The sequence below is a fragment of the Equus quagga genome, chromosome 5 (assembly GCF_021613505.1).
Source record: "Equus quagga isolate Etosha38 chromosome 5, UCLA_HA_Equagga_1.0, whole genome shotgun sequence".
Classification (NCBI taxonomy): domain Eukaryota; kingdom Metazoa; phylum Chordata; class Mammalia; order Perissodactyla; family Equidae; genus Equus; species Equus quagga.
The window spans coordinates 12878480-12893106 of record NC_060271.1 but is presented as its reverse complement, the minus strand read 5'-3'; the positions used below and the strand labels follow the sequence as shown (position 1 = coordinate 12893106).

The window sequence follows — 14627 nt, the reverse complement described above, 5'->3', positions numbered from 1 at the left end:
GGGGGGGATGAGCCAAGGGAGCAGGTAGCTGCCTCTGAAAATGATCCAAGAAAGGCTGTTCTTGAGCAGCTGGTAGGGCAAGAAGTGCCTCCTGCTGAAGAGTCACCAGAGGTGACAACAGAGGCTGCAGAAGCTGGATCAGAAGTCTCTGAGAAGCCTGGGCAGGAGGCCACAGTTTTCCCTAAGGATGGTACAGTCAATGGACTGTCAGCTGCAGGAGATCAGACTCCTATTGAACCACAGACTAATGTAGAAGGACCAACAGAAACAAAAAATGGCTCAGGACTAGAGGAGAATGTCAGGGCAGAGTTTGTTCCTAGCCAGGAGGAGACTAAGCTGTTGATACAAGAGTCTGAGGCAGCTGGAGATGAGGTTGAGACTGAGGTAGCCCAGGTGGCTACTGAGAAATCCCCTGAAGACAAAGTTAAGATAGCTGCTAATGAAGAAACACAAGAGAGAGAAGAACAGATGAAAGAGGGTGAAGGTAACCGGGATATGCAAGAGCTACAGTGGGTGGAGTACATTCTGGATTTGACTCACTAATCCTGGGTAAAAGTCAGCCTTCCATTCAGGATTTTCCGTCTGCCTTTGGATTAGGAAAGAGCTAAATGAAAATGGGGTAGTTTAAGAAGGTTGTGATAAGTTGTGAAGTTAAATCAAAAGCAAGTCTTTAGCTGGCTTATAAACTAATGCTTTTACTAACTGCAAAATAGGCCTCTGTGATTTCTGAGACTTGGCTAGCTATCAGTAACTTGTTGCACCATACTAGCCAATAAAGGTGGCTGGGTTGTGGGCGAGGTAGGGAGACTGTGGGCTAGGCTGGCAGAGAATGCTGAATGGATGTCCACTTGCATGCCTCTGAATTTTTCTATTTACTGTTCATGTGGTTCCTTTTCTCTGCTTTAGGAAGCAGGATTAGAGCAGTAGAATCCACTGAATTGGTACACTTAAGCAGGCATGCCACTTAAGTGAAGATAGTTAACTCTTGAATGTTCTATCACCACAGCAAAAGAATTCTGGTGACTCTCTTTACTTTTAGTCTTCAGGGACGTTTAGAGGCTTATTCACATTAGTTAAATTAGCCCCTTCCAAAAGATAACAAAAAACTTAACCATTAGCCCTCTTGCTCTTTCCCCGCCATTTCATGCTTGCTTTGGCTGTTAAACTGGTTTCTGTTACTTAGAATGCTATGAAGTATGGCTGCTTTGTGTAGGATTATTGGTCTAATTGTGATTCAGTTTCATCAAGATGTATAAGCCTCTAATTAGTAATTACGTAATTGGCACGTCTGACTTGAGTTGTACTATCATTTGAGGATTCTACTGTCTATAAGGTTCATCTAACATTGGTATTAATAAGCACAGGTATATTCCAGTTAATCATTATTACTTAATATAATTGCCAGACTACTTCAAGAGTTCTCTAAAGTTTTAGCTTTTCAAAGACCCATTATTAGTATTTGCAGCTCATTCTGGTAAACTTCCTTCTACCTATGTGCAGGTCCCTGCACTCCAGCCAGCACAGACATGGTAACCAGAAGTGTAGCACCATTGGGCTGCTTATTGGGCTCTAGGAATTCTTTATGAAAAAAAACACAGAACTGTATTTCTCAATTTTTTAAAAACTCCCATGTCTTGATCTTTAATGATAGTGAGCAAAGATAGTGAAAAGCTCTGCTGGCTCTCTCAAGTTGGATTTTGAATAATAAGCTATAGTAGAGATGTCATATTTCTCCATAGTTTGTTCAAAAACTGTTAAGTTGGATCACAGCATTTTTACAGCTCTCTCAAATACATTAATATTATGTACTAGGTAGCATTATTCCAATTATAGCAATGCAGGAATTGGAGTTTAGGGGTTTTGTGACTTCCTTAGGACCAAATAGTAAGTCTGTAGTACTGGCATCCGACCATAGATCTGACTTGAATGTATTGTCCTTCCCAAGCTACTTCACACTCAGGAAGGCAACTTTTACATCCTCTCCCTTAACCTATCTCTTACCAGAAATTTCCTAGTCACGCTTTTTTAAAATTACTTACGTAAGTCCTAGGAGTCGTTAGTTGCATTTTTTTTAGTGTGTGTGCTAGGTGCTGTTCTACTTATAAAAAAGTGCAGTTTTCCATATTTTACAGATGAAGAAATGGCAGAAAGAGGTAAAGTTGTTCGCCCTAGTCACACAGCCAGTAAGGGCCGGGGGCTACCCAGAACATCTGGCTTTAGGGCCCAGGCTCTTCCTTTCAGTGCTTTATCACTCTATCTGCGGCAGTACTAGCCTGCAGGAATCTTGCAAGTGGTTTTCTCTTGAAACCCCATTTCCTGCCACCTCTTGGGCTGTCCATATCCCTTACAAAGATAACTGGTCTGGTCTTTTCTAATTGTCATGCTAGATACGATTGGTAAGTAAACAAAATTTCAAACTTTTAGGCATAAAGCTTGCCCCTGCTCAGATTATACTGGTCAAACTGTAGTGGTTACCTGGCTTCATCCTCTGGGAGTGCTGGAAAAACCAGAGAAGGAACAGATTGCCTCTAAGAGTCATTCTTGTTTGCACTACTCTATGTGCCCATGTTTTGAAGAGGCTATGAGATCAGAGAAATGGTATAAAACAGTGTTACCCTTTCTCTGAAGGATGGTAATGTGCATACCACAAAGAAGATTCCATTTTCGAAGCAGCTCCAAAAATATTTTAGCAGATCTCTTTACTGAGGATATCAGGGCGTTTCCTTAATACCTGGGTACAGGTTACCAGGTTGGAAAGTGTTGTTTTAAAAGTAATGACTTTCTCAGGCGTTTCCTTAATACCTGGGTACAGGTTACCAGGTTGGAAAGTGTTGTTTTAAAAGTAATGACTTTCTCATTAACCTAGCTTCTTCTCCATCATTCTTGAAGGTAGTGCAGATTCCTTAAAAGAAACCAGTATTTTTCTCACACTTGACTCAAATTTGATGTAAAACTCCAAATAATTAGATAGTCTATGCCAAATTAGATGTCATCTTCTAGCATTCTTGTATGAATAGGAATAGATAGGAGATAATTAATACAGAATAACAATAAACATTTTGTTAATTTTTCCTGCAAATTCGGAAGAATGAGGTGTTTTTTTGGAGGTTTATTATGAGAAATGCATAGGTCTACTTTACCTGTCTTGCATATTCTCCTGGAGGATGGGCTTCATCATCAGAGTCGGTAAAACCACCCATCTAGTCTAATGTGAAGGAACTAAGTACGCAAACCACTTATCAGTTTGGGCATGGAAGGATAATGGTGTGTGCTGGTGGATATTCAGAAGCACTAAATTACATGGTCAAGAGGAGAAAAGTGAGTTAACTTGATAAAACAGAGGTTAATTGCTTGTGACTTGTAACTGGTTCTTAGAGGAGGACTTTAGTTTGTCTTACTAATTTATAATATATAGGAATTTTCTGTGCCTGTTCCCATCCAGAAGCAGTAGTGCTAGAAATTATAAAAGTCCTTTAACCTGACTTCATGGCTCTAAGGCCTAATTTGCCATATTTTAAATTCCCATCATAGGTTGTTAGGAGTCTAGTTGAGCTCTTGTGTTGGCGTTAACAATGCTTAATGATGGGGCCGGCTCCGTGGCATAGTGGTTAAGTTCGCATGTTCCGCTTCGGTGGCCCGGGGTTTGCTGGTTCAGATCCTGGGTCAGGACATGGCACCGCTTGGCAAGCCATGCTGTGGTAGGCATCCCACCTATAAAGTGGAGGAAGATGGGTACGGATGTTAGCTCAGGGCCAGGCTTCCTCAGTGAAAAAGAGGATTGGCAGCAGTTAGCTCAGGGCTAATCTTCCTCAAAGAAAAAAAAATACTTAATGAAAGATGGCAGAGGTAGGCACACTATACTCAGTTCATGAATTGTTTGTATCCCCAAAAGCCCATTTTAGTCACTTGACATTGTGAACTTTAAGTGGTGTGTGGAGCTATTTATTAGCAGCCTGTCCTTAGAGGCAGTTGACTTGTGAGTGTATGCCAGTATGACACAATGTGTCAGTATGGCTGCAAATTTAACATGGTACTGGACTAGAACAAGTGGTTGTAGTGGTGCTCATTCAAATTCTGTACGTGCTGGAGCTGGCTGGAGTCTGTGGCATGCTCATGGGTGAGAGTTGGTAAGGGCTATGCTTTTCTCTCCACGGTTCTATTGTGGGAAGGCTAGTCTCTTAGGGATTCTTGCTCTGAATGGACTGGAGTAATTTAACTTTTGGTACTTTCTCAACCTATTAGGATTATCTAACAAGTGACTTAAAGACACCAAGAACGTTGGCTGAGGCCTCCAACTGCTGGCCGAGCAGATGGGAGCTTCTAATGAACAAGAGGCAGCAGCTAATCTTTCTTGATCTGAATGATCCAGATTGACTTTTAGAAGAGAAACACTCAGCCTTTTGGTTGTTGAAGGCCTGAACCATAGACACTATAAGATAACACAATCTAAGTCTAGATTAGACTTGAATTAGACTGCAACCATTGGCTTTATATTTAAATCCAGTTCAGATGTTAACTGATTTAGCTTAGTTAGCATTTGGCCTTCCTACCTCAGAATATGGATTATTTTACCGATGTTTATTGGAATCTCTGACTAGTCAGGAGGTATCCTTAGTATTCTCAATACTGAGGAATTTTTGCTTGCAGAAACTGAAGGCTCAGAAGAGGAGGATAAAGAAAATGATAAGACTGAAGAAACACCAAATGATTCAATTCTTGAAAACAAGGTAAATTACTATTTGTTCAGTATCATTGTTAGTTTTCTTATTGTAGGACTGGCTTACTAGTGTAGGTGTGGTTATTATAGATAGCTATTTTTTAGTTAGGGATTGGGGACCCTTTATTTATGCCTAGAATAGATAGATCCATTTGACCCTAACAGACAGGACCCAACATATCACTGTCAAATATCACTGACATAAGGTGATGACTTGGGATAGAAACTTGGTAGGAACCCATTCTGTAAGTTTTAGGGAGAAAGTCCAAATTTTGAATCCTATATCAGGGTTTGTTTGTTTTCTAAAGCCGTACTAAATTATACATTTAGATTTGTAAAAAGATTTATAAAGATGCCTGTCTTGTACTTCTGCCTAATACCAATGGTTTGGATATACTTCAGTCTCTTCAAGAAAATGAAGAGGAGGAGATTGGGAACCTAGAGCTTGCCTGGGATATGCTGGATTTAGCAAAGATCATTTTTAAAAGGTAAAACTCTTGGTGCTTCTTGGCTCAGGGTGGGAGCTTGTTGGTTGAAAACAGAAAGCAGTTAGGGGTTGGACAAATGCTCTTATGGTTTCTGATCACCTTTGCTTCTAGGCAGGAAACAAAAGAAGCTCAGCTTTATGCTGCGCAGGCACATCTTAAACTCGGAGAAGTCAGTGTTGAATCTGGTAAGACATCTTCTGTTTTACTCTCCTCTAACCCCGACTCTCCCCCCGTTCTTCCTGTGATTCCTTAAAATCCAGCTTGATTGATCATAAGTTGTGGGCTTTTGCTATAAAAGGACAGTAGGTTTGGGTTCTTTATACTCCCTAGAATAACGAATGATCTCTTCTAACTGATACTCTAACCGAAAGTCGTTCAGTAGATTTTCTTAGTAGTTTTGAAATTTTTTTTTTGTAGTCAGTGGTCCTGGAGATGGCTACAAAGAAAAATGAAATGTAAAATGGGGGAGCCTTCCTGCAGAATGGTCTGAAATTTAGAATTACTATATATTAATGCTGTCTATTGCTTGCTGTCCTTTTTCTCTTGATTAGAGAATTACGTCCAAGCTGTGGAGGAATTCCAGGCATGCCTAACCCTGCAGGAGCAATACCTGGAAGCCCATGACCGTCTCCTTGCAGAGACCCACTACCAGCTGGGCTTGGCCTACGGGTACAACTCTCAGTATGATGAGGCAGTGGCACAGTTCAGCAAGTCTGTTGAAGTTATTGAGAGGAGAATGGGTGAGTGACCATGAGCTGTTTTTAAGATCTGGGTGGATCCAGTAATTGACAAGGTAAAAAAATGGATCCTTTTGTGATAACTATTACTGATCACTTCAGCCTGTTCTTTGTAGCTGTACTAAACGAGCAGATGAAGGAGGCTGAAGGATCACCTACCGAATACGAGAAAGAAATTGAGGAGCTGAAGGAACTGCTACCTGAAATTAGAGAGAAGATAGAAGACGCAAAGGAGTCCCAGCATAGTGGGAATGTAGCTGAATTGGCTCTGAAAGCAACTCTGGTTGGTTTGGTTTCCTTTTAAAGTTTTGATAACGGCATGTTTGATATTGTTGAAGGTATCATGGTATTAGTGTTCCATTTGCTAGAAATTTTAGTCATGACTTGGTTTCTGGGGAGTTGGTGGTCAGAGGAAGTGTGGGAACTTATCTAATTATTCCTATCAAATACTGTAAGGCTTAGGAGAATACACTCTGGAGCCAGACTGTGTGGGTTTGAATTCTGTCTCTGCTACTTACTATGTGCAACCATGGGCATGTTATTTAACATTTCTTTATTTAACATTTATTTGCCTTAGTTGACTCATCTGTAAAATCGGGATAATGGTACCTGTATGTTATATTTCTGACAGTAGAAGACAAATAATATTTGCTTACAAATGAAAGCTATTATTTCCATCTCTGAGAACTCCTCTGTATAGGTTAGTGAGATATTGAAGGCTTTTAACCCCAGATTGCCTGGTTCTGCTTTTGGCTGCTGGAATGTCAGGGAGCTTTCTGTCCTGCTGATGATGACAGGATATGGAGGGTTTAGTTTCATGTCTACGCTCTGCCTGTGCTGGGGTCGGGGGTGGCAGGTGCAGGTAGAGGGGGTGCATGATGTTGCTACTATATGGAGGACACTAGTATTTGAGGTCTTAATCTGTTGTTTGGATGGTGGGCACTTGCAGGACTGTGGACGACCTAGTGGGTTTTATCCTGGGACCCACTTGTCGTTTGTCATCTCTCACAGGTGGAGAGCTCTACTTCAGGTTTCACTCCTAGTGGAGGAGGCTCTTCAGTCTCCATGGTGGGTATTCAGGTGATTTTTTGTCACTTAGTATTGGGCCTCAGTGTTTTTCTCATACACATTGCTAACAAAAGCTTCCTTCTTGCCAGATTGCCAATAGAAAGCCGACAGATGGTGCTTCCTCATCAAATTGTGTGACAGATATTTCCCATCTTGTCAGAAAGAAGGTAAAACTACATGCAGTTAGTTCTTTTGTGTCTTCTTCCCAGTGTGCTTTTTTCCCCCTCCAAATGATACATGAGGAATACCTTTCCTCTAGACACTCCTAATACTTGGCACAGTAAGACATTCATTTTGTAAAGGTGGGGAGGATTTGTGAGTGAAGATAGTTTTCACTTGAATACCTCTTGTAGCACAGCTCTCCTGACTTGTTTCAGCTCAAGGACTCTCAGGAAAGCTGTGCTGAGGATTGGTCAGATCCTCGGAGGAAACCCCGCTTTTTCTTGGGCAGTAGTTTAGTCATTCAGCAGCAGGCCTGCTGATACTTAAACTCCTGTGAGTCTGCCTTCTGCCTGTGGTTGCAATAGTTTTGGGAGAGTCTCACCTCCTATCTTGTTTCCTGACTCAAATGCAGGAATTCAAACATGCGTTTCATTATTATTCAGATCTGCTTCTCACCCCTACCTGACCCTTCCACTAGAGAGGCTGAATTGGTATGCTGGGGCAGACCAGTTCATTCTGCAGAGAACAGGTTGGCATCTGCCTCCTGTGGCTGGGGACAGACCCCTAGAGCTGTGAATCCTGGTGGTTAGGATCTTTGCACCATGGCTGGGAGGGGGGTGTTAAGGAAGTGTTTTGCAGTTGTCTTTTTAAAAACATTAAGCACATTTGTGAAGCCTTCACAATTATATCTTTAGAGGAAACCAGAGGAAGAGAGCCCCCGGAAAGATGATGCAAAGAAAGCCAAACAAGAGCCGGAAGTGAATGGAGGCAGTGGGGATGCTGTCTCTAGTGGAAATGAAGTTTCCGAAAACATGGAAGAGGAGGTGGGCAGTTAAACAGGGCTTGGACTCTTGCCTCATTTCCCCTTGTTCTCAGGGCCTGGGGCTACCAGTCCTCCCAAGTGCATGTTCCCCATCTTGAACCTGTTTGGATTGCTTGAGTGCAGCCTCATAGAAACAATGCTTGTGCAGGACACGGTTATGGTTATGGACAAATGGAACCTATATACCTACCACAATCCCCTTCTGCACGGATGAGGAGGCACTTGATCAGCAAGACCATTGGGTCCCTTCTGCTTTCTCCTTTCCATGTAATGAATGAACAATGAATGGCTCTGTCAGCCCTATGACAGAGAATTTAGGAAACGGCCTTATACTTGGTCATTGCCATGTAGTGTAGGGAGCAAAGCAGAGTTTGGGGGTTCTGTGTTTACTTCCTCTGACTGAAGCCTGCTCAGTTGTAAAAGATAGAATGGGTGAAACTAGGGTCACTTATGCCCAGGCTCCCTGTTTATCTTCCAGGCTGAGAATCAGGCTGAAAGCCAGGCAGCAGTGGAGGGGACAGTGGAGGCCGGAGCTACAGTTGAAAGCACTGCCTGTTAAGAGAGGGAACAGAGCCTTCCTCCTGAGGGAAAGTGTTTTTGTATATAATGTATTTTTTCACTTTTGGGGGATTCTTTTTGTATAACTTCAATAAAGATTGTAAGCAAAGGTTGAGGCTTTGCTGTTTTTTTTCTTAAATATTGGCTGAATCTGTGCCTTGGAGCACTCTGGGTTTTGTGTAATGGCCAAAGGTACTTTTTTTCCTGTTCTCTTACTGACCTCTGTGTTTGAAGTTCTAATCCAAATTCCTGTGTGATGTGGAGGTGATGAAGTCAGGTGTGGCTGTGGGCCCTTTGTCTTCCAATGGTGCTATAGTGTTTCCATGTTAAATACTTGACTGAACCCAGCTGTCTTGCAGAGCTTCAGTAGTGCTGTCCCTGGTAGGGGCTACAGAAACAAGACGAGGTGAAGATCTTGCTCTTTGGTGCTGATACTGTTCAATGGACTTTGACTGTGAGCTGATAACAGCCTCTAAGGCAGGCCTTGGGTGGTACCTGTCTTTTATCCACTTAGTTTCCAGCTGGGGCCATAATCCTGTCCTGGTAAAGAACTGAAGACAGCTTGGGGGTGGTGAGTGATCCTTGAGGAAAACTGGTACGCTCATTGTAGAGAATTGAGTTTTCTGGTTTGAAAGTGGCTGAAGGACTGACTGATGTACACTTGGGATGAGATTGGAAGAATCTGTGGGGAGGCTGGCTGGCTGAGTTAATATTTGTTATTTTTTGTACAGAAAGGTTGAAATATATCAACACTTGGAATTGTTCCCCGTCTGCAGTTTTGACTTCTCAAATAAAGATGCTAATACAAAGCTCCTAGTCTGGACTGGTGTTTAAAGATCTTACAGCAGGATCCCTGGCTGTCTGGAGTATTTCAGAGTGGGATGTGGAGTTGAAAGGCAGAAACTTGCCCAGCAATTCTGAATGCCCAGTCCAAAGGTGCTGGTGCTCAGGGAACTGGCGCTAAAGCTATGCCAGTGGGCCCTCTCTGATGTCCAGGACTCAGGGCTAGTGTGAGACTCTGACTGAGCTGCCTCTGACCAGACCCTTAGTTTAAGAGCTTGCTGTGCACCAGGCACTGTTTGGATCTGAATTCTAAATGGTGCCTGCCCTGTAATACCCACGGGGATTTAATGATTGTGACACCCACAGGGCTACTTTACTGCACTAGACAGACAGTAGATTAAAACCGGCTGTTTGAACATCAAGTGCTGGAGGCAGAGGGAGCTCTGCTGACCCCCAAGCCAACCCCATTTTTCAGGGTTTATATTTGTTTCTCTAAATACGAGAGAAAATAGTTGGAGTTTTTCTGGACTAGTTACAGTAACTTGTGGCTGCAGGATCTTTGGCTTTGAACTTCCCTCCTGAAGATGCCATTGTGTTGCATGGTTCAAATCCTGAGGCTTTTTTATTCTATTTTTATTTACTTTTTTGGTCAGGCCAACACAGTCATGACATACTTGACTCCCAGGCCTTTGACCTTTGGTTGACACTGGGGTCTGGGCCAGGCCCAATATCAAATATCAGCTACAGCTCACATGAGCGCGCCCCGCCCCGACTTGAGAGGAACATTATTGGGTCCGGGCCCTGTCCTTGAATCTGTAAGTCTATAAGGCTTCTTGGATGTCCTTGAGGGTTGCCTTGAGAAGCCTGGAAGGATGGCCTGAGGAAGCTTGAATTTGAATGAAGAAGTAAGACTGGCTTTAGCAAAAAGACATGTGGGAATGAGTTTATCAAGTTCCTTTAGCTGGAATTAAAGAGTGCGCCCTAGCCACCTTTCAAAGAATTTCCTATGTGCCAGGCAGTATTGTAAATACCTGGCATTCATTTAATTCTCACATCAATCTGTTTACAAAAAAAAAAAAAAAACAGTTAAGGAAAGGCCACGTACTTGTGGAAGGTGGTAAAGCTGTGGTTGGAGCTCATATTTTGTGCTCATGTCTGCTGTTTGCTGGACTCTCTGTCAGAACATGATGGAGTAAAGCTGCAGGTTTGGGAAGAGGCCTCAATTTAGGCCCTAGTCCTATGCGTGTTAAGCTACTCATAGCCACGTTCTTCTGGACTCAGAGCCAGTGGGGGTGCGTGAAAGCCACAAGGGCCCAAACCCTCATCCCTCTCCTTGACTCAGCAGCCGACGGGCTCTTCTGCAGGAGGAGGGGGATCAACAAAGCCAGCTCTTGGGGCAGCGGAGCTGGCTCCCAGTGAAGATGAGCTGGACACCTGTGGAAGAGGGAGGGCGGGTCCTTAGCAAAAGGTTTATGTAGTGGTTAACAGCACAGGTTCTGCAGTGGGACTGCCTTAGAGTCTTGACTACTGATTGTGAAGCAATTAACCTCATTGTGCTCTGGTTTCCTTATCTGTTTACATAGGACCTAACTAATAGGATGTGTGAGGGTCGCAAGTTAATCCACAGAAAGCATTTGGTAGTGACTTGGTATCGGGGTCAACAAAGGCTGGCTGTTAACCACACCTGTGGTGTCCCTAGCTCTAGTTGGGCCCTCACCGGAGGTGGGTACTGGTACTCGTGGGCACTTGCTGGATTGATCTCTGCCAGTGCCTGGACAGCTGCATCTCTTGCATTCACCAGCCGCAGAAAGAGCTCAGCCTGACCTACCTGGGGAGAGGTGAAATGGTACTACATCTGTACCCTGGAGGAGTAGACCCAGTCCCCATCCTCCACACTCACCTGGGGAATACCATTCAGCTGCCCAAGGCCCAGGCTGGTGTCCAGAGGAAGAGCTCGAAGTGGGAGACGCCAACGGCCACTTAGCACCCTCTGATCCCGGTCAAATAGCACCAGTGAGGCCCAGGCCTTTGGCTGCGGTGCCCTAGCCCAGGCCAGGCCCTGTGAGGCCTGTAGCTCACAGACCAAGGCCACTGACGGTGACGGTGGTAGTCTAAAACAACCAAACAGGTGTCAGAGCCAGAACTGGCTGTAAGTGCTAGGACTTGGTCCTCGGGGCCAGTGGCCTTGTGTACAGATAAACAAACTTAGCAGAATGAGGGACAAGCCACAATTGTGGCAAAGAGCACCAAAGTCATAATCCCCATCTACTGACCTGGGTACAGGCTGCCTGCTGGCAAGGATGGCACAGTTGCCCATGGGCCCAGGAGCTGGAGGCGGGGGCAAGCAAAGGGCTGGGGGCAAAACTGTGGTCCCTCCTGTATCCTGTCCATCTCGTGCCAAACCAGTCGTTAGTTGCACCCAAATCCAAGAAGCCTCAAGGCCCCGCAGGAAGTCGTAGAAAATGACCAGGCCAGCTCTGGGGAACACAGTTCTCAGTGCACACCTACACACACACACCCCAACTCCTCTCACCTCCCCGTCCTCCAGCCAGTTCCCCAGCCCTAGCTAGCCCAAGTGGGTATCCTTAACCAGTGGTAATGACGAAGTCACAGAGGATATCAAAGGATGAAGCAGGCCTCACCCGGGGTCGTAGGGTGCAGGGCCCAGAACGTCAGATGGGGGCAGGAAGAAGTGTGGATCCAGGCCCAGGTTCCTGGTCACGGTTGCAGGAAGCTGTGGCTGTGGGGGAAGAGTTGACCCCTCCAGAAGGCTTCCTGGGTGCCTATGCTCCCCCCGCCCCCAACCCCTGGGTCCTCACAGCATTTTCCGGACCACCCAAGAATAGGCCGCCTGTCGAATGTGGAAGCGGTGGCAGAGGGGGAGCCACTGGCGGCGGGAGGCGTGGGGGATCTTCCCTCCTCAGGCGTGGGCTGGGATTGGCCACAAGTCCCCGCTTTCCGGGCCCTAGGTGCAGGACGTAGCAAGTAAGTGGGCTGAGAATACCCCTTCCCGGAGAGGCGAACCCCCACACACGGACACCTGGAGATGCGCGTGGACACGCACGGACGGGGCGCAAACACGCGTCTCATTCCCCATGCACAGTCCCTCTAACCCTTTCCTCCAAGCCCAGCCTGCAGGGGAGGGCTACACGGCGTGGGACTACGGTGCCACTGACCCCAGGGCGCTGCGCCTCCGCCCCTCTGCAAAGTCAGGATTTCTGCCTCTAGGCGCCGGTTTTCTGCCTCCACTAATAGAAGTTCCCCGGATGCGGCACCTGTCCGTCTTCCTGCGATGAACAAATTTTACTTGTCACCTCTGACCTCTGGTGACCAACTTGTCCGGTTCTGAGCAGCTCTCCAGCCTTAGGACTCTCTGGACAAGGCTGGACTTGTCACCTAATATTCTAGCCACTGCCACAAAGACCACCCAAGTGTTCTACCTCGGGGCTTTTGCTTAGGTGGTTCCCACGCCAGACACCCTCGCTTCCCACCCTTCGCCCTTCTCTCTTCCCAGGACTAAGACCACCGCTTCTGAGAGGCCTTCCTGGCTGGCCCCTCCTGTTCACCCCTGCGGGTCCGCGACCGCTGAAGCTCCAGGGCTGATGCCTCCACTTGCAACTGCCATATCTGGCCCAGAACGCCGGGGTCCCGGCCCCCGCCTCGAATGTAGGCTTCACGCAGAGCCCTAGGGAGTAGGGGACAAGAAGGCAGGCAGCGTCTTTCCAGAATTGATTAGAGCTTCGCCCCATGGCCGACCCCGGGCCCCGGACCTCACCCGATCTCGGCAGCCAGAGTCCCTGGGTTGGCTTGTAGCACCGGACAACAGAGTTCTGCCTCTCGCGAGGAGTTCAGCCGGGTGCTGGGGTCGGGGACAGCGCGCAGAAGCTGTCACTGATCCAGACCTGGCCTCCGGCAGCCCCGCCCCTCCCCGACCTCACAGGCGCGGCCATCCAGCTGAGTCCGGACCGACGCCTCGCGCCTCCCGCCCCTCCCCGGCCCGCCCCCACGCCCGTTCCGAGACGCTCCGGGATCCCGCGCGCGGAGTGTCACCCAGGCTCGGGTAGTAGCTGCTGAACTCGCGCCCCTAACTCCTCTAGAGCTCCCCGCGTTCGCCCGGCCTCTGCTCGGAGTTCTCGAAGCTCCCGCTCCAGGCCGAATAGGCGTGATATCCCGCCCCGGGTTCGGGCCAAACCTTGGAGGCGCCGGCTCAGTTCTGCGGGGGGAAGGGACCAAGTCGACCGGGTCCGAGTAACCTCAAGGCAAAGGGCGAGCCCCTAGTCTCCACCTTTCCCCTCACCCTCGCCGCGTCGCTCCAGGGCCCGGCTCTGTGCCTCCGTCTCCGCCACGCGCCTGGCGTGAGACCCGTGCAGCGCCCGCAGCCGCTCGCCTGGGCTCCCAGCAGCTTCGGAGCTGGGGCCCTGAGTCGGCCCCTCTGACCTCGGGGGAACCTCTGTTATCTTGGGTCGCATTTCCTGCAGGTACAGCCGCACCCCCTGCACCTGGAAATAACGGTACCCCGCCATCTCTAGGGGTGTTGGGATGGGTAATCTGACCCACGCATGATGTACAGGTTTGGAGAGGATGCTCAGTTTCCAGCCTGTGGGGAACACCGGTGTACCTCCTCTGTTAGCCTCTTCAGAGCCGGTTTGCTGGCCTCCTGCTCTAGGAGGCCCTGATGTTCTTGTGGCACAACCTGGGGACACGGTGTGGGGCGAGGAATCCTGAGAGTCATGGTTGCTTGAATACCCACCCATGGCCATGGAAGAGGCCCCTTACCGTGGGGCCCTGTGGTTCAGTGGCTTTTGAGAGCTGTGCTCCAAGTGTCACCTCCTGGGTCAGACGGCCAATGCAGAAGCGCTGAGTGTGGGTGGCCAACAGGGCCCAGGAGCGGAAAACCATGTCACAGGACCCACAGGGCAGGAACCCTGGCTCCCCCAAGTGAGAGGCCATGGGATGGGACCCCTTTCCCGACACCAGCCAAGACCTGTAGGAGACAGGAGAGAGGGCTGGGGAAAGGGAGAGGAGGATGAAAGACAGAAAGCCAGAGGCAGCAAGAAAGGCCAGGTCTATTGTAGCTTCAAGATCGAGTTTATGTTTGGGGAGGAGCCTTAGCTCCCTGGGCAGCAACTACAGGTCTGGGCAGATCTGGAGGACGGGTGTGGAAGGCTTGGTCACCTTTGGGAGGAGCCGTTGGCTTGAAAAAACAGCACGAAGTCTGTCCCACTTCATTTCATGAGCATGGGCAAGTCTCTAACACTACACCTTGTTTTCTCAGCATGCATTAATAAAAC

The 14627-nt window shown here is 47.4% G+C and overlaps 2 protein-coding genes across 7 annotated transcripts in view; one reads left to right on the top strand and one right to left on the bottom strand.

The window, feature by feature from the left end:
- The window catches only part of NASP (nuclear autoantigenic sperm protein), a 31026-nt gene extending 22364 nt beyond the window's left edge, over positions 1 to 8662 (top strand). Inside the window, 10 exon segments of the mRNA XM_046661745.1 lie at positions 1 to 484; positions 4648 to 4727; positions 5120 to 5205; positions 5317 to 5390; positions 5757 to 5945; positions 6059 to 6225; positions 6954 to 7010; positions 7100 to 7177; positions 7868 to 7996; positions 8474 to 8662. Of these exon segments, the coding sequence (XP_046517701.1) occupies positions 1 to 484; positions 4648 to 4727; positions 5120 to 5205; positions 5317 to 5390; positions 5757 to 5945; positions 6059 to 6225; positions 6954 to 7010; positions 7100 to 7177; positions 7868 to 7996; positions 8474 to 8554 (1425 nt within the window). The 3' untranslated portion in view covers positions 8555 to 8662.
- CCDC17 (coiled-coil domain containing 17) lies at positions 3199 to 14419 on the bottom strand. Of its 6 annotated transcripts, XR_006888662.1 has the most exons (15): positions 14113 to 14419; positions 13955 to 14029; positions 13634 to 13835; positions 13387 to 13549; positions 13112 to 13195; positions 12903 to 13021; positions 12513 to 12623; positions 12156 to 12301; positions 11979 to 12076; positions 11610 to 11840; positions 11237 to 11447; positions 11054 to 11164; positions 10442 to 10770; positions 8774 to 8941; positions 3199 to 3711 (listed from the first exon to the last, which is right to left on the bottom strand). XR_006888662.1 is itself a non-coding variant. In XM_046661746.1 (13 exons), the coding sequence occupies exons 1-13, from the start codon at positions 14284 to 14286 to the stop codon at positions 10675 to 10677; spliced, it is 1821 nt and encodes a 606-aa protein (XP_046517702.1). In that variant the 5' UTR covers positions 14287 to 14419; the 3' UTR covers positions 10247 to 10674. The 6 variants fall into 6 exon arrangements, 3 of the variants coding, with proteins under 3 accessions (XP_046517702.1, XP_046517704.1, XP_046517705.1); XR_006888661.1 differs by lacking the exon at positions 8774 to 8941; XR_006888663.1 differs by lacking the exons at positions 3199 to 3711; positions 8774 to 8941 and having other exon boundaries at positions 10247 to 10770; positions 11054 to 11160.
- Between the last annotated feature and the right edge of the window lie 208 nt (positions 14420 to 14627).

What these genes read in the sequence shown, in the direction of transcription:
- CCDC17 (XM_046661746.1), bottom strand. Translation starts at nt 14,286, where the DNA reads ATGGCCTCTCACTTGGGGGAGCCAGGGTTCCTGCCCTGTGGGTCCTGT. An exon ending in TGAAGAGGCTAACAGAGGAG is followed by an intron (nt 13,836 to 13,954) that starts GTACACCGGTGT and finishes CGTTATTTCCAG; the next exon opens with GTGCAGGGGGTGCGGCTGTA. An exon ending in ACTCTGGCTGCCGAGATCGG is followed by an intron (nt 13,022 to 13,111) that starts GTGAGGTCCGGG and finishes CCTACTCCCTAG; the next exon opens with GGCTCTGCGTGAAGCCTACA.